The sequence below is a fragment of the Drosophila hydei genome, unplaced genomic scaffold (assembly GCF_003285905.1).
Source record: "Drosophila hydei strain 15085-1641.00,03,60 unplaced genomic scaffold, DhydRS2 tig00000339-arrow-arrow-pilon, whole genome shotgun sequence".
In the NCBI taxonomy this organism is placed as follows: Eukaryota; Metazoa; Arthropoda; class Insecta; order Diptera; family Drosophilidae; genus Drosophila; species Drosophila hydei.
The window spans coordinates 515647-540334 of record NW_022045712.1 but is presented as its reverse complement, the minus strand read 5'-3'; the positions used below and the strand labels follow the sequence as shown (position 1 = coordinate 540334).

Genomic DNA, 24688 nt, shown 5'->3' with positions numbered 1-24688 from the left:
CAGCCAGAACTGTTCGCTGTGTACCCAAAAAGAAGTCATCATTTTTCTGGTCCATCAAATCGTTTAGTTCTGCTATTAGTCATGTGCGAGACGCAGCGCACCAGAAGGCGAAGAGGGGCTGGGGGTTGGGGGTTGGGTGCGGGGGGATGCCCAAGAGATTGCCCAGCAAAGTGAAATCGACGCGACAGAAGTGGCTGGCAAGTAGAGAAAGCAAAATGAAAATTTATAATAAAAAGCAAAATATGCAAAATAGGTTGGCATGCAAAGAGCGAGCGGGAACCCTCAGCCAGTGTTGGTAAAGGCTGCAAAAGCAATGTGGCGACATTTTTGCTGAAATTCTTTTTGGCAAGGGCCAAAGACAAGGCAAAAGAAAATAAGAAAAAAACACAGAGAGACGGCCACGAAAGCTGAGCGATTGAACAAATCGCAACTGAGGGCAAAGCAGGGGCAGATTCAGTGGGGCTGAGGGTGGCGTCAGCCACTGTAAACGAAGATAAAGTGGTTTGGCTTTCGCTGCTGCCAGCTTGGCCAGTAGCTGCCTACGCATTCGAACTATATAAGAATATTTCCAGATATCGCATGATTTATTGAGGTGGGCAAGCCTAGGGGCTGGCTGGGTTCAGTGGGTGGTAGGTTCCTACAACTGACAACTTGGCTCATATTTTCGGGCAGCTGAGAAATTGGCAGGGCCCAGCGAATGGCTGGCAGCCACTCAGTGCGCTTCGTTGCAGCCCAGTAAATTTGGTGGCTGAAAAGCCGCAATTTTGGCCGAGTGCCCGGAGTGGAACGCAACGGAATGGAACAACGGGTTTAATTGTGCCGTAAAAACTAGTTCGTAAGGCACTTAATGCCAAGCAAAGCCTATTCTATAATCCTCTGTCATTTTGTGCAAAGGAAACGATATGGAATGGAACAGCGCATAAGCTAAATCCTTTTTGTGAGTAACTTTATGGCGAACAAAGCATATATTTGCCCTAAATATTTCGAGCTTTTATAATGATTTGCAAGTGGAACGAAATGGAATAGAACACTATGAGAGCTGAGTAAATGCATAGCTGTAGCTAATGTATTTTATAATATCTTATTTGAAGCTGCTTTTGCAAGCGGAATGAAATGGAATGGAACGTCATTGGTTTCTTTTCCATTATGCTCATACACGCTTGAATATTTATTTAGTTCGTTTCCATAATTTAATTTTCAGATTTATGAAAAATGAAACAGAATGAAATGAAACAACATGAGAATGAAACATCTCAGCTAAGCTTAAACTTGAATTTCATTCTATTTCAATGCAATATTAACTATGTGAGTTATCGATATCTGGTATTCTGAAGAAACTCAAACAACTTGGAATGAAACAACTGAAAGTCTCAGCTCATAAGTAGCTCGAAAACCATTTATTCACTGTGAAAGCTGTACAATTTTTTGAAGGTAGTTTATAGTCGTGTAACCTGCCTAAGATTATATAGAACTTTGATTGATTATGATAAGACTTTTGTTCTGCATGCATTCCATTTACAGGGTATCAGTGGGTTAGTCATGTGGAGAACTGCGCGTGGAAGTGCCTTCAGTGTTCGGTTAAGTGAAGAACACTTATGGGAATTGGATCGATGGTGTTCGAGTTGGCTGTAGGATTACCACTCGCATAACAACGGAACGGAACGTAACGGAACGGAACGGAACGGAACAGCATGGCCTGGGCTGCCAACTACTGATAAATTAATTTACACATACGGAGACAGGCGCACACATGCAGCGAGTGCAGCACGAGTTGCACTGAAGAGTTCTTGGGGCGTGGCAGTTGGGCAGTGCAGAAAAGCCCCGCCTCGTCTTACCTTTGCCTTTGCCTTTGCCTTTGGCCTTACCTTTGCTTGGGGCTCGGGGCGAACGAAATCAAATTAATCCGGTTTGTTATTTCATCATGCAACGTCAACGTCATCATCATCAGTTGCAACAACAGACAAAAGGCGCAGCAGCAGCAGCAGCATCGGCATCAGCGGCAGCAACAATTTGCAATAATAAATAGCAAGAGCAGCAACACACACACACACACACACACACACACACACAGTGTCATGTAAACAAACGTCTGCCAAAGGAGCGGAAAATTTCATTAACAAGGCACACAAGCAACAGCAACAGCAACAGCAACAACACCCAATTTGCTGCTGCTGCTGCTGCTGCTACTGTGGGGCCTGCATCTGTGCTGGCCATGTCACCAAATGCTCCTAGGCTGCCCCCGTAGCTCCCCTCAGCCAGCCGTGCCCCTGGCTCGTTACAAGCTGCTGCGAGCACTGATAATTTAATCAACTCTCATTGAATTATATCATTTTGCAATTTGGCGCTGCTGCATGCAACATGCGACAAGCTCTGCCTCGTCGCTACCGTCCGCCCGCCCGCTCGCCTCCTGCCATTTGGCCAACGTTCATTTCCATGCAAATTCAATTCTCATTATGATAGCAGCCAACGAGCTGTCGTCCCTCATTCGAGCGTCCATTTTGAGTGCGGAAATCAAAATAGGAAATGCCATAAATTTGCCCCAAAACGGAAACTCGTTGCCTATGCCTTACAGTGTGTGTGTGTGCGAGAGAGACAGAGAGAGAGAGAGAGAGAGAGAGAGCGAGTGCCAGTGCTTTTGCCTGCTCTGCCTATTCGTTTTTTACCTACTCTAAGCTGGCTTTGTGTAAGCAATCCAACTGGATTCCAATTGGATTCGTGCATAACACCAACTGGAACTCATTCAGCTGTGCCTAGAAATGCTTTAAAGAGCTGCTGTGCTTTACTTTAAGTTAAAGCTAATTAGCCAACTTGACTAAAACACATTGATTATGAGAGATTAGAGACTTGGATATATTTCGCATTTGCCCTGCCTACCAGTGGGCGGCTGTATTAGAGTATATATATATATATATATATATATATATATGTTCGATTTCAAGTCTTCAGTTTTCAGTCTTCATTTCTGCATTTGTGTCAAAGGCCTTTTTTAATTTATCTGCTTGTTAAATCAGCAGTTACACTTAACAACAGCTCCTAACAGCCGGACGAGTGCATGTCACTGAAGCATTGCCACCTGGCGCAAAGTAAGTGAACTCGAAATGCAAAGAATTCGCAAATATTTCACAAAATTACTGTGAATTGTTATTAAATTTTATTTTTTATTAAATTTATTTTTGCAATTATTTGATTTTCATCATTTTCCAGCAGAGAAAATCAAAGCAATTGATCTGCCCTCTCTCTCTCTCTCTCTCTCGCTTACTCTTGCTAGGCAGTTAGATGAGTTTAATATAGATAACAGCTTTGGCTAAATGATTACTTGACCATATGCCACACCCATCGCCCACCGCCCACACAAATACGTTGAGAATCACAATGTCAATTTGCTGATTGAAAATTTATTATTATTGAACTTTGGTTTGCCGACGCTCACTTTTATGGGCTGCAACGTTCCGAAACGCCCCTTTTTTTGCCAGCCAGTGGACGCCGCTCGTCTCGGCGCGAGCTCAAGGCCAGCTTTTGGGATGGTCTCGAGCCTTGGTCGAATTGCTCAAGTGCTCGCCAGACACACTATCGTTTGGATGCGCTTCGCTGGACACTGCCCAATGCCCACTGCCCAGTGCCCACTGCCCACTGCCACGCCCACTTGTCTGAAGGCAAACGCATTTGATCTATTGAACCAGCACGAATCCTTAAAGGGGGCGTGCGGCAAGCAGTAAATACAACGTCATTTAGATATGGATTAGTTGAGATAACGCTTGTTCACAGTTAATGCTGATTGGATATGACAAAGAGTTTTCTAATCGAACTTAAAGCTCTTTCAGTGTTGGATATGTGCTTTTGTAGCCAGCTTAAAGCTGACAGCATTCGAATTGCAGAAGTGCATGGTAAAAGCTGCTTAAAGAAAGCCTTTATTTAAAAAGCTTAAAGCTTTTTCTAGCAAATCATTTTGCCTTAAGCTGTAAGCTCTCTAGTAATGAACTTTATGATATGCATTAATTATCTAATTAGAATATATTAGAATAGAGAAAAAGCTTTGCCAATCGTTAAGCGGTTTCAACCTAATTCTCTTCAATAATGACATACAATTAAGCATTATTTTTTAATTATAGCCATTTAAACGACTCTCCCTTTAAGGCTTAAGGGTTGCATTAAATTTAAAAAGCTTTACGATGGCTTGTGCTGCTTGTGCTTTGTAAGGCTTGAAGACTTTGCTTCACTGAAACTGAATGTTAAGCTTAACTTGGCTTTGCGTGCTTCAGCTAAGCTTGAAGTTTCACTATAAATAGTGCGTGATCAAAGAGTTTTTATAATCAATAAGAAAGCTCAACAAAACTTTTAAGCAATGAAAAAGCTGCTTGATTGCCCTAGACTTTGGCTATTTGAAGTTACGATTGCAGCAATAATAATTATAATATTAATAATAATAATAATAATAATATTAATAATATTAATAATAATAATATTAATATTAATATTAATATTAATATTAATATTAATAATAGTAATAATAAATAATATTTATTAATGAATATTTGTCAAAGCTCGCTGGACGGTTTAATCCAACGATTAATCAGTTGATTGATTCACACAAATTTCGCTTATAAACTTTAAGCAGTTTCCATATAGCTGAAAGTTGAAACAAACAAGAAAAAACTCTTGAAACTTGAACGTGAAACCAATTTGGAACATTCGCTTGGTCGACTGCACTCGGACAAAGGTCAGGCGGGACGGCGGCTCACACTGTGGCCCATAATTAAAATATTGGTAACCAATCAAAGATTTTCAATGGGCCTGCCCTCTGGGCAAAGTACAAATATTTGCGCACTCGTGCTGCAAAATTGTGCAAATTGCATGCAGCATGTGGCGGCAGGTCGAGGTGGCATGGCTGTGTGTGTGCGTGTGTGTGTGAGTGTGAGTTGGTTCTTTTCAGGTGACATGTGCAGCACATTGCATTCGATTGCAGGCGACAGCGAGTATCTACGCCTGCTTGCCCTCCCTCTCCCACTCCGTCCCTCTCTGTCTCCCTCACTGTGTGAGCGGATTTGGCCTGGCTTTCAGCTTGTGTGGCATGCGGCTTTTATTGGTTTACTTCATCAACTCGACAGGCAGAAAGCCATAGAGTCGATCCGTTCCGTTGCGTCCCTCAGTCAAGCATTTGAGGCGTGTGGAAATTTCATAACGACAACGTGCAGCTCCTCCTACTCCTCCCCCTCCCCCCACCTTCCCCCTGCGACCCACCCGCTCCACTTTATATGCAATATTCAATTGACATTCAGCCAAAGCATTTCGCGGCATTTTTTACCATATCTCGCCACCCACACGCACAATGCAGTTGGAACTTCAATTTCAACTTCCATATGAGTTTAACGTTCGCGAGTTTTTTGTTTTTCCCTCAGTGCGATTTCCTTTTTAGCCATTTTTTGCGTCGTTTTTTCGCCCATATGAATATGAATGAAATATGAAATATTTATGTGTTTGTATCCAGAAGATAGAATGTGTTATCGCAGAATTTACAGGGTATATGAAACATAAATAGCTCATTTCACTATATATTATAGGGTATGTTTATGTTATATATACAATATAATAATAAATATACCCTACAATAAATAAAAATACCCTACAATAATATAAGCTTCAATTACAGGGTATATGTAAAACATCAAACTGACATTTCAGTAGTTTTGACTAGGTTTATATTTGATCTATATACGATATATATGCTTAGAAGCCAGCAAATGTTATCAAAGAGCTACAATTACAGGGTATATATCGAAAATGAAATTGTTAATGCATTTGACAGGGTATACTGACGCTGTGTATATGATATATGTACTATATCTCAAGAAGATATTTATTAGTTATTAACTAGACATATATATATAAGTCTAATATATATTACAGGGTATATACGTATATATATGCAACATATAAATGTGATTTATCACAGGTTTTGGTTTTATTAAACTTGAAGCAAAATAGCTATTCCAGGATATCTACTAGTCGTGCTCTTTCTCTTAACATTTCAGTTATGGAAACGAAGTTGAACTGGAAATCGCTTGACTTTGGGCGACGCGGCACTCGAGCAGCCAGCGACTCTATAAACTAGTTTTCTATATAGACTATAGACTGGAATCGGCTGGCGATATAAATGACCTTTGTTTGACATTGCCATTGGCACTGGCACTGGCACTGGCACTGCCATTGCCATTGGACTATTAATTACAATCTGAAATGATATTTTAAATGCATCGTGATTAATGAATGCTTGCGATTTTCTAATTACGAGGCCTAAGGCAGAGCGCTGTGGAGTGTAGCAGGGCAGCGGGTCGAGGGGTAGTTCCAGCAGAGGGTTAAATTCACAAATTCAAGGGGCCAAATGAGCCTTCAGCGTCAGCTCAGCTCGTTTGTTCTCTCGTTCGTTAAGTAATTTAATTTACAAAAACGCATTAACAATTAACAATTAACAATTAACAATTAACAATTAACAATTGCCAGAGAGCAGTACGTAAATCGTAGTTGACAATGATTAGATCATTGGACCTTGACAGCGTGCCTATTGCCACTTGCCACAGACTTTGGCTGCGACTCCATTTAATGTACTTTAATTGCCGCTAAATTAGGAATCGATTATGAATCGCTGCCGATCGATAACAGAGCACTTAGTGGAGGTACGTTGCAATAAGAGTAAGAATTTGACTGTGTATCGATAGCTGTTCTATCGATAAGTCGAGCTAGCGAACTGAAGCTAAGACCGAAAAGGTTTGCTCAGCTTGAAAGCGTGTTATCGATAACTTTTGCGAGCTCTGAATGAAGTATTGGATTTCTCTATTTATATATGTGTGCCTGTATACAGGTATATAGGTATATATATCTATATATCTATATGTCTATATGTCTATATATCTATATATCTATATATCTATATATCTATATATCTATATATCTATATATCTATATATCTATATATCTATATATCTATATATCTATATATCTATATATCTATATATCTATATATCTATATATCTATATATCTATATATCTATATATCTATATGTCTATATGTTGCCATGCACAACATATATCATCCTATATCATATATCATGTCTATATATATGCTTTGACTGGTAAGTTCTATGGCTAAGCACCCTCGACTGAGGCAAGGCCACTAAGCTGAGCCAGCGTTTGGCTTTGTTGGCCACATGCTTTCACAGCTGGAGACGCAGTGCCAATTGTGATTATGCGTAGTCCATTTCAGACTTATGGAGAGCATTGTCTGTGGCAGGGCACCTTCCGTCCTTCCGTCCGTTGGTTGATCTGGTTTCACTGTTCAGTAGTTAACAACAAATTGGCAAGTGCAGGAGCGTCGCTCGTAGCCGCGTGTCAGCGCAGCAGGTTGTAGCCACACACACACACACACACACACACACACACACACACAGCTAGTCCAACTACCCGAACTCTGCCTTTGGTGAGAACTGTTGCAATTTGTTTGTTTTTATTTAGCGGCCCTCGAGCAAAGGGTTGCTCAGCGACCCATTCGGGTCCCGCTCGGGATTACAGGGTGTACGCACGCATGCCCCATGCCCCGGCTGTGCTGCTTGGTCTTTAGTTTGTTTATGATTAACGTGCGCTAATTTCATTCATTTCGCACTCGTCGCAGCTCCTTGGGGACCATCCGCGCACACTTACGCTTATTGGATTTAACGAGCACAGGCAGAGCGAGTGCGGGGGTGGTTGAGGCTGGGTGGTTGGGTTTTTCGGCTTTGCTATCTATTTTTATTTGAATTTCACACGAGCCGCAACCACAAAAGCCCCGGACGGCGCGCCGAGCGGCATCGCTGATTGCTGTTGACTTCGAGGTGTCAAAATACAGAGGACGAGCGGCGCTCGACCTTCGGTCAAATTATTCGATTATTGCTGCCAAAATAAGGAACGGTCGCCGGGCTGCCATTTGGCTGGCTGCGGCCGAATGCCGACAACTAATAATCTTATTAGAATTAACGATGGAATTTGCAATTTGCGCAGCGACAGGCGCCAAGGACCTGGCCACCCCAGCACGCGCTGGCGACTTAATGTTAATAAGTTCTAAATGCCAATAATGCCAAGTGCCCCAAACGAAAAGAAGAAGCAGCCCGGCGGCTGCCCCTTGCGGTCCGGCAAGGGCAAAATAGAAATTCCAGAGACGAACGTGCGCCAATGCCAAAAGCGAATCGAGTTGCCACGCATAGCATCCTGACACAGATTGCGATGGCGACTGCCAGTGGGGCTCGATCCCGCCCAGAATCAATTAAGGCCCGGGCCAGCACCATGTCCCGCCCCTCCCCCTTCTCCGCCTGCTCCTCACACTCTCTGTGTGTGTGTGAGATTTTTACTAAGTGAAAGATTTGCCACAACAAAGTGCGGCATTTGTATTGGCGTAGCTCTCAGCTGGCAGTGTTGGTAAACGTGACAACAATCATAAGGCTAAGCATACCCTGTAAACACTAAGCTGTAAAATAATGCGAAATTCTGTTGATGAACGCCAATGTCTGAAGTGTTATAAGATAAGTTGACAGTTTCCAGTGTTGGTAAATGCACTAATAACTGTAACTGCCCTGCCCCGTAGCCATGAAGTGTATCGAAAGCGCAGAAGAAATGGAAATTAGCAAATAAATCGTTTAGCTTACGCTGCTGCATCTAAATAAACAGTGTTGGTAAACGTGCTGTGCATTGCATACGCCCTGTAAGTGCACTAAAAGTGCACAGAAACAGGGGATCGTAGCTTGGAAGTGAAAGCTGAGACTATATTGGCACAGAAAACGTTTGCAGTGTTGGTAAACGCATCAACAATTGCTTGAGTTGTCTTCTAATGCATAGCGAGAAAGTAAACTTTGCTTTTCTCTGAATGATATCGATCTATCGATATATATCGATTTGTTTTTTGCTAAGCTATTTCAAAAAATTAAAGAATAAAGTGCCTTATATCTATCTATGAGTCTGTATTAGTCATGTACAGGGTATCTCTAAGCCAAAACCTTTCGCAATCACAGATATTCCATTTGCTGCACAGCTTCAAAGGCTAGAGCTGTGGAGCTGCTCTGTAAGTTGCAAGAAATTTCAATAGACCTCAATAGCTGAGCCGACTAGAGTCGACTGAGCGAGTATTACGCAGCCGGATACAACCCTTTGCCAAGTTTTAACAAGTCAAATAAATACTCAAACAGAATTTAGACTTGAGTTAGGTTCAACTCTAGTTAAGAGCATCTCTCCCTGGCGCTCTCCCGCTCTCTCGCTCTCTTCCTTCGCCTATCTTATGCAGACTTCAATGCTGTGACTCTTCACAGTCGCGTTCGTGATTCACTAATCGTCCAGCAAGTGACTCGCTGTGCATTTAAATACCAAATGCCCCTCAAAGCGATTATGCTGAGGTATTATTTATTAAGAGCTCGTCGGCTTTTGGATGTGAGTGCTGAATGGCCGATTGACCCAACAATTGAAGTCACAGCTGCAGGTGCGTGTCATTGACAGCAATTCACAGTAACAGCAGCAGCAGCAGCAGCAGCAGCAGCAACAACAACAATAACGAGTCTTGTCACTGCGTTGTCATCATCATTTTCATTGATGGTAAACCAATCATTTTTCAATTATATTCACCGCTGGATACAAATTGTCTGATTTACGTCTGCCTCTCTCTCGTTCACTCGCTCACTCTCTCTCTCTCTCTATGTGTGTGCGTGTTTCTGTGCCACGCCCACCCACAATCCGCCTAACCGCTGAAGTTAACTTCAATTCAAGAGCTGAGCGCACGAAATCTGTTTCTTCATCTGATTTGAACTCGAACCGATTTTCGTCTTTTGGTTAACTGCATAAAGTGCTGCGGCTTGTAACATCTAGTTTATTGATTAGAGTTAACCAGATGAATTGACTGTGCATCTAAGAGATGATCGAGCTAGTTTACTGGATGGGTTTTGAGCTATTGATAGACTGGATTTGTTGTGCCACGAATGATTGAAGCGGAGGAACTGCAAGGCTTACAGAGAGAGAGAGAGGGAGGGAGAGAGAGAGGGAGGGAGAGAGAGAGAGAGAGAGAGAGAGAGAGAGAGAGAGAGAGAGAGAGAGAAAAAGAGAGAGAGAGAGAGAGAGAAAAACACAGAGCGAAATATACAGCGAGCAAAAGAGAGCGATAGAGGGTCAAAGAAAAAGAATATGGAGAGTATGGAGAGAGAGCTAAGTACAAAGAGAACAAAGGAGAGTGAAAGAGCGCGAAAGCAAAGCCAAGATACAGATACAGGTACATGGGAAGCGAGAGAGAGAGAGCGGGAGAGAGAGGCAGCTCTACAAGTGCTACAAGTGTTGCATGTCGCTATCGCCAGCATCGATAAATATCGATTATGCAAGAGTGGCTCAGCGAGCAACGTGCGACAAGCGAACAAGGCAGACAGACTCTAGTTGCTGTATGCGCTGTCCAGGCAGCTGCTAATTACAGTGTATCTGCTAGTCGGGCAGGCACTGCTCTCGCGATTTATTTGTATTTTGTCGCTGACTGTTTCGTTGGCATTCTGGTTCGCTTTTTTTCGCTTAAGCGCGACAAAACCAATTGAAGTGTCAAACGCAGCCAGAGCGAGAGACGACGCCGCGTGGCGCCACGCCCACAAATTGCAACAGTTGGATAAAGTGCACAACTTGAGCAGAGTTTTTTCCGTCGATTGCTGTGCGCGTCTGCCGCATGCTGAGCGCTTGTGTGTGGCACATTATCAGACCATAATTCGCTGACAATTCTTCAATTAACGGGCGCCAGGTAGCGCCTCGCCTCTGACAAGGCTCATTGCGCCACGCCCCCGCCACAGCCAGCTGGCCCAAAGCAAACAGCCGCAACAACCACTTGCAATGTTTTCTAATCTATAAAATTAATTTTGTCAAAATCTTGTCGAGTGTCTCGTTTGGTCTGCAACACGCCCCCGCCCTTTACCCCGCCCCCATGCAGCAGCATCTGCTGCTCCCAGGGGAGCCGCCTTACAAATTGTAAAATATATTTTCAGTCAGCTTTTTAGCAACACATTTTGTTGTCTGGCTCGGCTGCTTTTCTATGTGCCACTCCCCTCCCCCAGCCGCCCCCTCGCCGTGCCTCTGCTTTCACTAATCAGCAGTTTGCAAAGGCGACGCGAGGTGAGGCGAGGCGAGGTGAGGCGAGGCGAAGCGTCTTTTGCTTTGATTCCCTGTTGCAAATTAGCGTGAAATGCGATTTATAATGTCAATTGTGTGTGGCTAGGCATCGACTTAACGCAACTTGGCCATAATTGAGAAATATGCTCTAAATACGCCCACGCCCAACCACCCACACACACACACACACACATGCATTCGCGTATAGATGAAAGTGCAGCTTAGCTGAACAGCGCACAAAATTGGTTGAGTTTAAAGACTTTACGCTGGGCTGAGCAGCGGCCTTTAACTCAGCTTTAGTCTTTTCATCAGTTTCCTCTTCAGCTGCCTCTGCCACCTCTGCCACCTCTGCTTCCGCCCATGATTAGTCTACTCTTTAAGTTGCTCTTCAGTCCTCAGCTCATCATTACTGTTCTCCTAGGCTCTTTAACAACGTCCTCATCAGCTATCTCGTGAGCTGCCTCTTTAGAGTCTCATCAGTTTTATGATAGGCTTCTCATCAGCTTCAGCAACTTCCTCCTCAATTCTTTCGTCAGTCCTTCATCAGCTCTCTTATTAGTCTTAGTAGCTTCCTCCTCAAGTTTTTCATCAGTCCATCATCAGCTTCCTGATCAGTTTCTTATCAGCTTGAGCAACTTCCTTCTGAACTTTTTCATCAGTCCCTCATCAGATTCTCATCAGTTTTCTTCCAAGTCGGCTCCTCACTCCCCACTGCATTAGCCCCGCAGTAACTCCTTAACAGCATCCTCATTAGCCACTCTTTAGTCTTCTCATCAGCTTTCTTCTCAGTCTTATCAACTGCCTTTAGTCTCTGCTCTCTCATCATCTTCCTCCTCTGCCCCTCATCAGCCTCCATTCGTCGCTCATCACTGGCAAGCAGCCTCCTCCTAGCCTCTTCAGCTTGCTCATTAGACTCCTCATCAGTTTTCACATCAGTCTTTCCTGCAGGCTCAGCCAACTGCTCAGTCACATCGATCAACTCTGGCCGACAGCTGAAATGGCTGGCAAAAGCACTCCCCCCACCCCTGCGCCCCCTTGACACTTGGCACGCCCCCTTTTGGGACTACATCACTTAGTGCTGTGCCATCAATCAAAGTGTGGCTCGGGCTCGAAACTATTTGCACTAATTGCATAACACGCAGTTGCGCCTAATTTTCAGACTCGCCTGCGCCTGCCCACAGACGCTACTCGGCTGCCACGCCCGCCGCCAGCCGCCCGCCGCCCTCAGGTGCGACTAACCCCTTTAACAACAACAATGAAAATGTCAAAAAGTTGTCATTGTTGTTGCTGTTTTTCTAACAAATGGAAAACAGTTTTCGCCCAACGCTCGACCGGAAGGAAATTCGTTAGCTGCGGCTAACAAAAAAAGGCTAAATAAATGGCTAAAAGCAATACGGCTGAATGTTTAGTTGGCTTAATGATATTAATAGCAATAATAATAATAAACATGATGATGATGATGATGATGATGATGATGTGTTCCATAGTGAGAATGTTGCCATTGCTAGCTGCCAGTGTTGGAAAAGACTTTTCTCCATCTATTTTTGGCTATTTCTTTAGAGAAACACTTGAACTGGAATCCATTTTAGATGAGTTTCCTTAGAAGATCTTAATCTATTGATTCAATTAGTTTAGTTTTAGCTAGCTGCCTCTCGGGTTTGCCTGCCATAAGCCAAGTCTGCTCCATAAATATTAGTTATACCTGTGGAAAAGTGCCGTTAGCGTTCCTCCACTTGCTATAAATGGTTACGCAATCGAGCACCATAAATGGCCGACTCCACAGTGCATTCAACTTGGGGGCGCACTTGAGTGGCAAATCGAACGACCGACAAAGAGAGAAGGCAAATCGAATAGTGGCCAAAAAGCAGCTAAAGCTAGTTCAGCTGGCTGAGCGCACAGCAGCTACCCTGTAATTGAAGATATGCAAAAAGTGAAACTGTGAAGCGTCGTTCCAGCTTGAGCCTTGTAGAAGTGCTGCAAATCGATAAATATCGATTAAGCCAAAGCTGAGGCCAGCATAGCCGCTGTCTCGCCCACTGTTAATGGGCATTAAAACAACAAACGCTAGTCGTGTGTGTGTGGGAGGCGGTTCACTACTCGCGACTGAGTCACAATCTAACGAGCAGCAGCAATTGTGAATGAGATCGTGCCCGATTGCCCCGATGATGAGTCTAATTTAGCGACTATTTTAAATTTCGGTTAATTTGCAAAGGCCTTTCACTTTTTAGCAAGGGGCAGTGGCTGGGGCTGGGTTAGGGTATTTCAAAATTCAATTAAAAAAAAGGGAAAAAAGAAGGTGTTATTATATTTTCACGCCTCGCCTGCAGTGGAAAAATCAACAAGCAGCTCAGCTGCGATTCATCCACAGAGCCGTCGGGCACTACAATGGAGCTTGAGGTCGTGCGGGCTGGAAGTGTGCGCAGCAAAACGTCAACGACTCCGAAACCCAACGAATTATTTGCAGAATCATCAAATTAAAGGTTTGATGTTGATTTCAACGAGCGGAGCTGGGCGGGGGAGGCGGCTAGGGGCAGGTGAAGCTCAGCTAAAAAATATGGAACTGGAGTTGGAGTTGGAGTTGGAGTTGGATTTGTAGATGGGACAGCTACAGCTAAATGCATGCAAGAGTGTGTAAGAGTGTGTAAGAGAGAGAGAGAGAGAGGGAGAGAGAGAGAGAGGAAAGTGTCTAGTCATAAAATATGAAGTTCCCTCGACCCGCAGCCGGCGAGTGTCTGTATAATTTTCGTTCGTTCTCTCGAATTGGCTGTCATAAGTTTTGAGTAGAAAATTGGTGTGCAACACAGGCAACAACAACTACAACAACAGCAGCAGCCAGAGCACAAAATGCTGTGATAAACAAAATGTGCCTGCTGCTGCACTTGTCAAGTGTGCCACAAAGAAGTTGCACAGAGCGGGAGGGGAAGCCAGAGGTTGCAGGTTGCAGATAGAGCAAAAGGATTTTTTGATTGCGATAATGAGTTATACTTAATTTCCAAAAGCAATTCGTACGCAGCGACACAACAACTGAAACAGCAGCCACTCGACCAGAGCTGAGCCAGCAGCAGGTAAAGCAGGTAGGGTACTTAAACTCAGCTGCTAAAACAGCAGCAGAGAGAGGGAGAGACAGAGAGCAGCGGAGGGGCCCGCGGAGCAGGCTCGCTGTGCAGCCTCGCTGATGTCTGAGCTCTCTGATTGCCTGGCTGCTGACAAAATTCGTGTCTAGTGATCGTAGAAGGCAGCCAGAGAGAGAGAGAGAGAGAGGGAGGGAGAGAGGGAGAGAGAGAGGGAGAGAGAGAGGGAGAGAGAGAAAGATCGAATGACAATATTGGAAAGAGAGGCAGAGAGAGAGAGAGAGAGAGAGATTTAAACAGAGAGTGGGAACGAGTGAAAGAGAGAGATGGATGCACTGAAATAGAAAGAGAAGGACCGTACAAACAGAGATAGAAAGAAAGAGAGAGACAGAGAGAGGGATATGCCCACATCGCGTAACAGTTAACTGAAGAGAGAGGCACCAAAACAGCTGAGAAAGAAAGCTGAGGAGCGATAATCAAACTGAATTTAACTAGCCGATTAGAGTTTGTGGCAAGCTTTCATTATTGAGTGCTCACTGTACGGCACCCAACCACACAAATGCGATATTTAAATTGGGTCTTCGACTGGGTCTTTGGCCTAATTGTTGGGCTCAGCAGCTCATCAGGTCGGCGAGCGGCAGAGTCTTTGGCTTAATTGGTTAATTGGTCAGCGGCACAGGAAATCTATTCATACATCTATCAAGGTGGCTACCAAAAGTCGAATGACTAATTTTTCGGCTGTCCAAACACTTGCAGCTTCTCAGCTTCTCAGCTTCGGCTGCTGCTCACGCACTCGACTCCAGCAATTCAGAAATGTGTAATAATAACAACAATGTGTGTGTGTGTGTGTGTGTGTGTGCGAGTCTGTTGTTGTGGGTGTTGAAAATTGATTTTGGATTTTCGCTGGGTGCATTTTCCCAAGCGACTCGAAGATCGGTCGGCATTCGAGCGATAATATTTATGGAGTAAATAAGGTGAATAAAGCGCATGAAGTGAATAAAGCGTTCGTCGGTTTGATTTGTCATGCGATAATTACGCTTTTCAAAATTCGATAATAGGCCTCATTCACTCGACCAATCGATGCTGCTCTCCCGCCCACCCCCGCTCGCTCCGATCTACACAGTTGATGACGATTATTTTGTGGATAATGATGATGATGACAGCACTTTGCACATGCTGCGAGAGCAGCTTGTTAGCGACTGCTCTAATTGTTTGATGAGTTTTGATTTGCTTTCAATTCACAGCAACAGCAACACCTGGCAAAGGTGTTTCAACAATTTCCAAAAATTATTATTTTTTAGTTGAGTCAATTGTGGGCGAGTTAACTGCCAAAGAAGCCACAAAAATGTTTCACATTCTCATCGAAATTGTTGAGTAAGCAAAACTGTTATCGATTAACCATCAAATGTTATCGTTAATAATGGAAACTATCTCAATTTATTGATAATATATAATACAAGCTATCGTTATTCTTTATTGCAGGCAATACATATTATCGATAGCACTTATCGATATACTTTTAAGCAATCTGCAGGCGAGTCACAAGTAAAACTTCTGTATATATGCATATGGTGTCTAGCGATACAAAAATTTATCAAGATATATAGACACAATATTTATCTGTTTGCCTATCGATCAAATCGATCATGAATAGTTGATATATTTGTATCAGCAGTGTTGTTATCGATGTAAGATATATGCATACGGACTATCGTATATATCGATAACAAATACACTGTTTTTCCCTTCAAGTCAATGTTATCGATATTATTCATTGTTTTCTTTATGGACCCACAAGTAGTGCGTATGGCAATGCCTTGCTCTGTTATCGATAGTTATGCCTATCGATATGCCTGCCTCATTAGCCGCTTCGACTGCTGTTTTTATTCCATTGGCGATTAATTGATGCAATGCCATTTCGCTGGCAGCTTTCACATGAACGGCCAAGTACACTTCAGTGGCCAATGACGGCAGCCGCCGCCACATTATTAAGCCGGCTAGCGAAATACATTTGGGCCATCAGCTGAAGCGTTAAGTGCTTAACAAGCTACTTTCCCACTTCAAAGCGTCCGCAGCGAAAGATGGCGAAACAGCGTCGGAAATATTTGTTCGGCTGATGAATCTGCCCGATGAGAACCTAATGAGTGTGTCTGCTCTCTGTGCTCTCTGCTCATTTTGCGCTAATAAGTCTACAGCAACAGCAACAGCAACAGCAACAAACGTGTCTCTTGAGCTGCTTTTGTTATGCCAACTCCAACTCCAACTCCAATTGCTGCGGCTGTTTGTCAAATATTTTTTTTAATGCGCAAAAAATCATTATCTTTGAGGCAAACAAAATGAGGCGAAGGTCACGTTTTTGCGCTGTGGGTGGCAAGCACACACACACACACACACACACACACACACACACACACACACACACACGCACGCAGATATATCCCCTCTCGATATAAACGCAGCAAATTAATAACAACACAAGCCGGTCAGCTATCGCCCACTCCCCCACAAAGGCTGCGCTAACAGTCGGATAATTGCGACAATGTTGCTGCACTTACACGTGTCATCATCATCATCATCATCATCATTATCATCGTTATCATCATCATTATCATTGTCAATGTACATTTACTTGTTACGCACTTGCCCAAAAAGCACTTGCAACCCTTAGCTCCGTTACCAGGCCCAACCCCAGGCCAGCCAAAGCCCTAAACCCTAAACGAAACCCGGGCTCAACCCTGGCTGTTTAGTCAAACCGCACACACACACACACACACACATTGCTGCCATTGACTTTTACATGTGTTTCTCAGGCCAGAAAACAAATCCCTTTCCATTTGGGCTCTTGAATGTTGTTGTTGCAACTGCTGCTGCTGCTACTTTTGTTGTTGTCGTTATTATTGTTTATTAAAGGGTATTAGATAGCTTAACGAGCGTCTGACAAGTTTCGTATGCAAATATTTATAGCTGCAGCTATCGAAGTCAAGCTCTGTGTGTCATTTGACCAGAGTTTGCTTTGTTTGGGCGTGAAAATAAATAATAAAAAATGTAAAAATAAATAAAATTCATTATAATAAATCAAAAAAATAAATAAAAATATAATACAACAAAATAAAAATAAAAATACAATAAAAAATAATAATAAAATAAAATAAAAATAAAAATAAAATAAAAAATATAATAAAACAAAATAAAAAAAATAGAATAAAATATATAATAAAATAATAAAAATAAAATAAAAAAATTAAAAAAAAAAAATAAAAATAAAATAAAAAAATAATAAAAAATAAAAATAAAAATATAATAAAATACAATAAAATAAAACTAAAATTAAAATAAAAAATATAATAAAATATAATAAAATACAATAAAATAAAACTAAAATTAAAATAAAAAATATAATAAAATAAAATAAAAATATTATTATATTAATTTTTATATATTTTGCCGCATTAGTTTTAATCTTCAACTAGTGCAAAGAGTGAGCTGATTATCAGTTTAGCTACTTCAAGTATCTCCTGATTCTATAATTCTCAGCCTTTTGACTAGCTCTGTCTCTATAAAGATTGAGGGATAAAACTTTATACTTAAGGCTTGACTTGCTTTGCCATTCCATGCACAAGCATTCTGAGCTGGTTAAGGTTAAGGCTAATATTTTAAATATTTTAAGAGTAGAAAGTATCCGACTAGGCAGTGCTCGTGCCGAGCAACGGCTTTTGTGTTTAGTAAAAATATTTGTTAGCTAAGCAAAATTCTGCCTAAATTAAAGTTGTGCTCAATAAATAGAAACTGAATATAGCTTTGAAGCAGTTTCATGGACAAAAAAGAAAGTTGTGGATTGAAAGTTAATGCCTAATATAAGCAATACTCCTCTGAGTGCCGAGTCACAAAAAGCCAGGGTATAGGCTTTATAGGGTATGCAAATAGCTCAAGCGATCAAATTGAGTTCAACTATTAGCCGCTTTGGAGCAAAAGTTTAGCTGCTTTCAATTGTTAAGCAATGTCCAATTGGAATTGTAATACCAATTGGAAGTGGAGCCACCCACTTGCAGTCGCATTTTCGTTGCATTTTTTCTGGCTTTTTTCCTGTGAATTTTGAAGTGTGGAAAATTAAATAGCACTTACGGCGAGGTCTATTAACACGCTGCCCGGGTTGACAACCCATTGAAGGAGACGAAGTAGAACGAGGCAACGAGGCAATATGCGTAGGTAACACAATACGAGAGGCAGCAACTACTTAAAATGCAATTATATGCATTATTTGGCTGTGTTGCGCGTATTTTTATACAAAAATACGCAGAATATACAACAACAGCAACAGCAACAGCAACAAAAAATGAGAAGAAGAAAACGAAAATGAAAATGGAAAACGATGATGGCAACCGCCAAGTATTTAAATGCCCACCTCAGCTACTAATTATTACCAGGAAAAACGCTTCAAATTGACGTTTCATTTTGGTTCGTCAACAGCAACAACTGCTGAACGGGTTAGGGGTGAAGCGAGTGCCCCCCCCATCCCCTCCTTCCTTGTCTGGCCCCTGCCTGTTCTTCTTTTTGAAATGGGGGTGTGAGGTCCCACGTCGTGATTATGCACAACCGAAAACGAACGTTGCAAGCAGCGATCGACGCGTCGACTGGGCCGGTTGCCACTCACTCGAGCCGCACTGCTCGACAGATTAACGCACTCGAGAAATTATAAAAAAATAATATTTTTCTTGGAACTGATACCATTTTAAACGAATTGGTACTCGAGTCGCCCAGGCAACATCGACGATCATCAGCAGTCAGCAGTCGGCAGTCAGCTCCAATGCCTGAGAAAATGCAGCCTGTACAAGTGAGCGAAAGAGAGAGTGAGAGTGGGAGAGTGGGAGAGAGGGAGAGCGGGAGAGCGGGAGAGATCGTCGATCGCAGCAGACGGCATTGCGTCAAGTGGCAGTCGACTGGCCGGCCAGTCGACATGTCTGCCGCAAGTCTGCCTGATCCACTGCCTGCTGCCAGTCTCTCTCGCTCTCACTTCGACTGGACACTGCGATCGCCACGCTGTTCGGCTGTGCTTCGGCTGCTGGTTTGGTTCCCATGGGCCTTGGCTGCCAATCGGGCCGCAGCTACTCCAAAACTTCCAATGACGCTTGCACATTTCTGTAGCTATACATACATACATACATACATATATATATATATATATATATATATATATATATGTATCTTCTTTCTTTTGAGAAATCGAGAGAAGAAAAAAGAAGACTTTAAGGCCAAGCGCTCGATGCGGCCATTGTGAAGTGCTGATCGTTCTGGCCCCACGACGCGTCGCCACTTGACTAAATTAGTTTCGTAGAACTTGTAGGCTGTGGCCTTTTCTTCGGTCTCGCATCTCGGATCTCATTGAAATTAGTAGAAGACCCTGAGCTCCGAGAATGCAGCATCGAGCTCTTGGCAAGGTATTCAAACTGTTTGCTCCCATGCCAATTTGAAGATCACTCTGCCAATTGCATGGCACATCAGTTACACATACATATATACATATATACATATGTATATAGGCAAATATATATTTATATATGTATAGTTCATGTTAAGCAACTTTGTTAATCAGCTATTAACAATGATCCTTGATATAGCAACCTAATGCGCGCTGCTTGATTTACTGATTTCGATAGCCGATCACATTGACTGTGTCAACTTATCTTTTCACCTTCAACTGTGGAAAATAGGTGAAAATGTGTGGCTAGGATTTGAGCTGACTGAGCTGATGAGCCTCCAAAGTATTTACTTAAATTGAGATATATTATGTTAGATTAATGTTAAATAGCTTTTTCTCTATTTCAAAAATAGATTTGTTCATAAAAATAGTAGTATCTGCAAACACTACAAAAATAGTAGTATTCGTCAAAATAGTAGTATCTGCAAACACCACAAAAATAGTAGTATTCGTCAAAATAGTAGTATCTGCAAACATTACTATTTTTATGAACAACTAAATTTTGTTAATATAAAAGTTTTTTAAAATTAAAGTTTTCATTTAAATTGAGATATATGAGGTTAGATTAATATTAAATATCTTTTTCTCTATTTCAAAAATAGATAGATAATGCAGAATATAATAGTTATAATCTGATATTTGAGTAGCTTGTATGAGAGTGTTTGGGCATATCTTTCATATACAGAAAATTCTATGGAATTTCGAATTTTTAATTTCCTTTTGATATCTAGTTTAAATCTATTGTGTGTGTGTGTATAGGCTTGTACCTTGATAGTAAGTCAAAACACATTCCATTTGTGAATTACCAAAACCTAAATTCGAGCTCTAAAATGCAAATTTAAAATGCGAAAATTCTGAAAATCCAAATGCGAACGAAGTTTTAGTCAGCGCCTGTGGGGGGTTGTAAATTATTCACACACAAATGTGTAATTACCCAGACACAGAACACATCAGCAGCAGCAGCAGCAGCAGCAGCAGCAGCAGCAGCAGCAAGAACAACAACACACATGCACACACGCACACTCTCATGTAGTCATGTTCTCATGCTCTAACTAACACATGTACAGCTGTAAAATTGGCAGCACACAAAAAGCTTGAAGAGCGGCGCCGTTGTGTGTGTGTTGTCTAGGGGCGTGGCTGCTGCTGCTGCTGCTGTTGGCATGGAAAATTAACAATTTTTCAATTAAAATCAATACCGAGTGCTTCTTTTTGGGTTCAACTGCTAAAAGTGGGCGGCTGTGGGAGGGGCTCTAGCCAAGCTGCAGCCACACATGATAACTGAGTGTGTGTGTGTGTATATATATATGAGTGTGTGTGTGTGTGTGTGGATTGTGTGTTGTTGTGCGCATTTCAAGCAAATAGCTTAAGTGCCTGAAAATATGCAACACAAGCGACAAGCGGGCGTTGCTACGTGTGTGTGCGTGTGTGTGTGCGTATGTGCTCATGTTGTTAGTTTCTTTTTTGGGGCGCCATCAAGTCAATTTCTAAAGTCTTTTTTGTCGGCAGCCACACACACATACACACACATACACACACAGGCAAATAGTGCTGTTATTTTGCATGACATTTGCAGGCTAGTTGTGTGTGTGTGCGTGTGCGTGTGTGTGCGTTGAGTGTCGTAGTGGGTCGTAGTCTCAGCTCAGCTGCTACGCTGCGGTCGTTTGGTCTTTAGAGTATTTTGTGGCTGTCTAACTGTTGAGCTGCCAAGCTGCTGGTGTGTGCGTGTGTGTGTGTGTGGAATACACGCACATGCCTGTAAGCAAAATACACACACACACACACACACACTGACAGTCGTTGACTATTTGCGGGCACCGCAAACAACGTTAAATGCAAATTTACGCCAGCTCCCGCCCAGCGCCCCTTGCCTGGCAGACAACGCTGCTGAGCCAATGGCCTCCCACCTCTCCCTCTCGCTCTCTTCCTCTCTCTTGCTCTCGCTCTCGCTCTCGCTCCATGCTCCTGCAGGCAAACCCACAACAGTTACACACAAAATGGCCGTACTTTGGCGCCATTGCCTCAGTTGTTGCTGCTGATGACTATTGCCGTTATTGCCCAGCACGAAAGCGTGACAGTGGAAGGGGGACAGAGCAAACAGCAGAGCGAAAGCGAGAGAGAGAGAGAGAGAGAGCGCCGGGCAGGGCCAGAATTGAAGTGTTAGTTGTAATGCTACTAATTGGACTCGCTTTTAGCAATGCTTCATGTGGACCCAAGCAAGCCAAAAGCAAAGCTCCTTCAAGAGTCCCGTTCACACGTGTCTGTGTGTGTGTGTGTGTGAGTGTGTGCGTGTATATACTACTCCAAAGTCTATAATTGGAAAATTGTACACACTCGAAATTCAATTTTCAGTTGCTGCTGCTGCTGAAACTATGGGCTAACTGTGTGAGCATTAGCAATGGGATTATGTTCTCGAGGCTCGTCAGCGCCTGGGTTAGACAGAGACGGATAACGCAGCCGAGTTGAAAGCGGCAGAGCTTGAGATTAAGTGTGAAGTTATGTGGCATTGCCACAAAGTATTTGCTGCTGACTAAGTTAATAAAGCTGAACTCAAGCAACTAAATAGTAACTGTAATTATATATAACTATATATCTAAGTGATTTTAACAGATTTGTATTTAAATATATTGCCTATCGATATATCATACTAATTGATTTTTTAGCTTTATCTAAATCGAATCGAATCGAGGTCCACGATAATTAAGTGAGGTTCATGTATGTTATATGCATAACCTGGTTATCGGTTGCAAATAAATACTTCTTGATATGCATTTCAACATTCTGTAAATCGATTAAGGTAATTTTTACTTACACGCAGTAGTTGCAAATAAATGATGTGGGGATAGTTATCGATTTTTCCTTAAATATCGATATATATATATGTAAATACAGTTGTTGCCTGTCTATAGGAAGGGCATAGTGATCGATATTTATAAGGCCTGACAAGCAATTCATATCGAAAGCATAAATCAATCAAGCAATCGATATTTATTTCTGAAATCGTCTTAAATACCAGCACATAACTATATAGAAGAAGCGCCTGAATGAACGTCACATCCTTCAGTCGACGCATTCCAAGTCAAGTCTTTGGCTGAGCCTGTGCTAAGTGCCTCGGCACTCGAGCTGGTTCCCTAAGAAAGAGCGAACAATGTGGAAGGAGAGCGAGCAGCCAGCCAGCCAGTAGCTCGCCCGTTCCAGTTGCCATTGCCATTGCCTTGCTCATACTCGCTGCCGTTGGCGTTGCCGTTGCCGTTGCCGTTGCCGTTGTCCGTTGCCCGTTACGTGAGTGGCGCACTCGATGCGGGTAAAAGGGCAAATTCGCCTTGTTTGTTGAGCAGCGGGAGAGAGGGAGAGAGAGGGAAAGAGGCCCGCTGTATGGCTAAAGTAACTGCGCCATAATTACACAATTTTTGCCTCGTTTTTTTTTTTCCTCGTATTTTTCGTATAATTTTTTGTGCTAATCAAACACATTGAGCGAGCGAGAGAGAGAGAGAGAGAGAGAGAGAGAGAGAGAGAGCACGTTAGCTTTTTAAGGGTGGCAATTTGTCGGCGTTCAAGTTCACTCGATGAAAGCACACGCAATCACTTTCGCTCTCTCTCTCTCCCTCTCTGTCTCTCTCTCTCTCTCGTGCGCTGCGCTGGTGCGCTATCTCGCTCGCATAGCCGTCGCTGGCATTTAGCTAGAACAATAATGGCCATTAAAATGCTTAATTATATATTCGCAAACGTAGCTGATTTTTTGAAGCCTGCCAAAACGGGCCGCGTCTCGTTGCCCCCTCTAAGGCGAGGCGAGGCTGACGCGGCTATGCAGAGTGCTTTTTGGCAGGACTCGGCTCAATGTGTGCAGCGACTGTTGGAGCTGCACTTGAGCCGCTGCTGAGCTTGATTGCTTATTAGGATGGATCTGGCAGGATGGCTCAGTGCAGCAGCAAAAGTGACGAAGGACGAGGCACGTAGCACTGATAACAATGCTCTGGCGAGGTGTGAAAAATCAGCGCACAAAAACCCAAACAAAGACAACGAGACAAAAGGGAAATGCAAATTCCTGGCGTTGCCTTCAATCGCGGACACATCCCGAGCCCCAATGGCATCCTTTTTTGCTCTGTTTCTGCTGGGCTTCTTTATGTTTTGCCAACACAACACAGGCAATACCTCGCTCCAGCAGGATGTAATTAGTTCGTTAATTCATTAAGCATAATGAATGCGATATCAAATTACCTGGCCGCGTCTTATGTGCTGTATGACTCACCTGTATGCGATCCTCCGGCAGTTCCGTTTTCAGTGAGAGCATCTCGCGGGCATAGACATCGGGATAATGGGCCTCCTTGAATGCCTCCTCCAGCTTCTCCAGCTGATAGCTGGTGAATATGGTGCGGCTGTGCCGACGCTTCTTCTTCTTCTTTTTGCCATTGGGCCCTAGGCCGGGGCCGACAGCGAAGCCATTCAAGCCATCCATGCCAAAGTCCTTGGCAGCCAAAGAGCCTGCAATGACGTATTTATCGAATCGAATAAAATTTGCATTCAATTTATTCTATTTATATGTATTTATTACTCTGAATCTCTGGCTCAACTTTATTAGTTCAACTTTACTTTCAATTCAATTGCTGTTCTATTCAATCTTCAATTTTAATTCAATTTCAATTCTATTTCAAAACTTTTTCAATTTAATTTCAATTCAATTTTAATTTATTTTCCATTTTTTTTCAATTCAATTTAAAATCAAGTTCAAGTTTTTAGTATTCCTCCCTCAATTTTATATTCAATTTCAACTTCAACTTGATTATTTCAATTACAGAATATTTTAGTTTTGTATATAATATATATCAAATTCAAAACCCTTTCAATATTACTTTCAATTCAATCAAAATTATGTTTTTTCTTCAATGATAAATGTAAGACGGAAGCTTAAATTCTTTCAATTCAACTTCAATTTCAGATTCAATTTTCGTATCATCATTTCTCTCTATCTCCCTCTCTCTCTTTCTTTCTCTCTCCATCT

At 42.5% G+C, this 24688-nt stretch overlaps 1 protein-coding gene across 1 annotated transcript in view; it reads right to left on the bottom strand.

The window, feature by feature from the left end:
- Positions 1-24688, bottom strand: part of LOC111596742 (paired box protein Pax-6) — a gene marked incomplete at its 3' end in the record, with an annotated part of 47237 nt that overhangs the window by 4521 nt on the left and 18028 nt on the right. The window contains exon 4 of the mRNA XM_030224029.1: positions 23939-24171. Within this exon, the coding sequence (XP_030079889.1) occupies positions 23939-24171 (233 nt within the window). The remainder of the gene's footprint in view (positions 1-23938; positions 24172-24688) is intronic.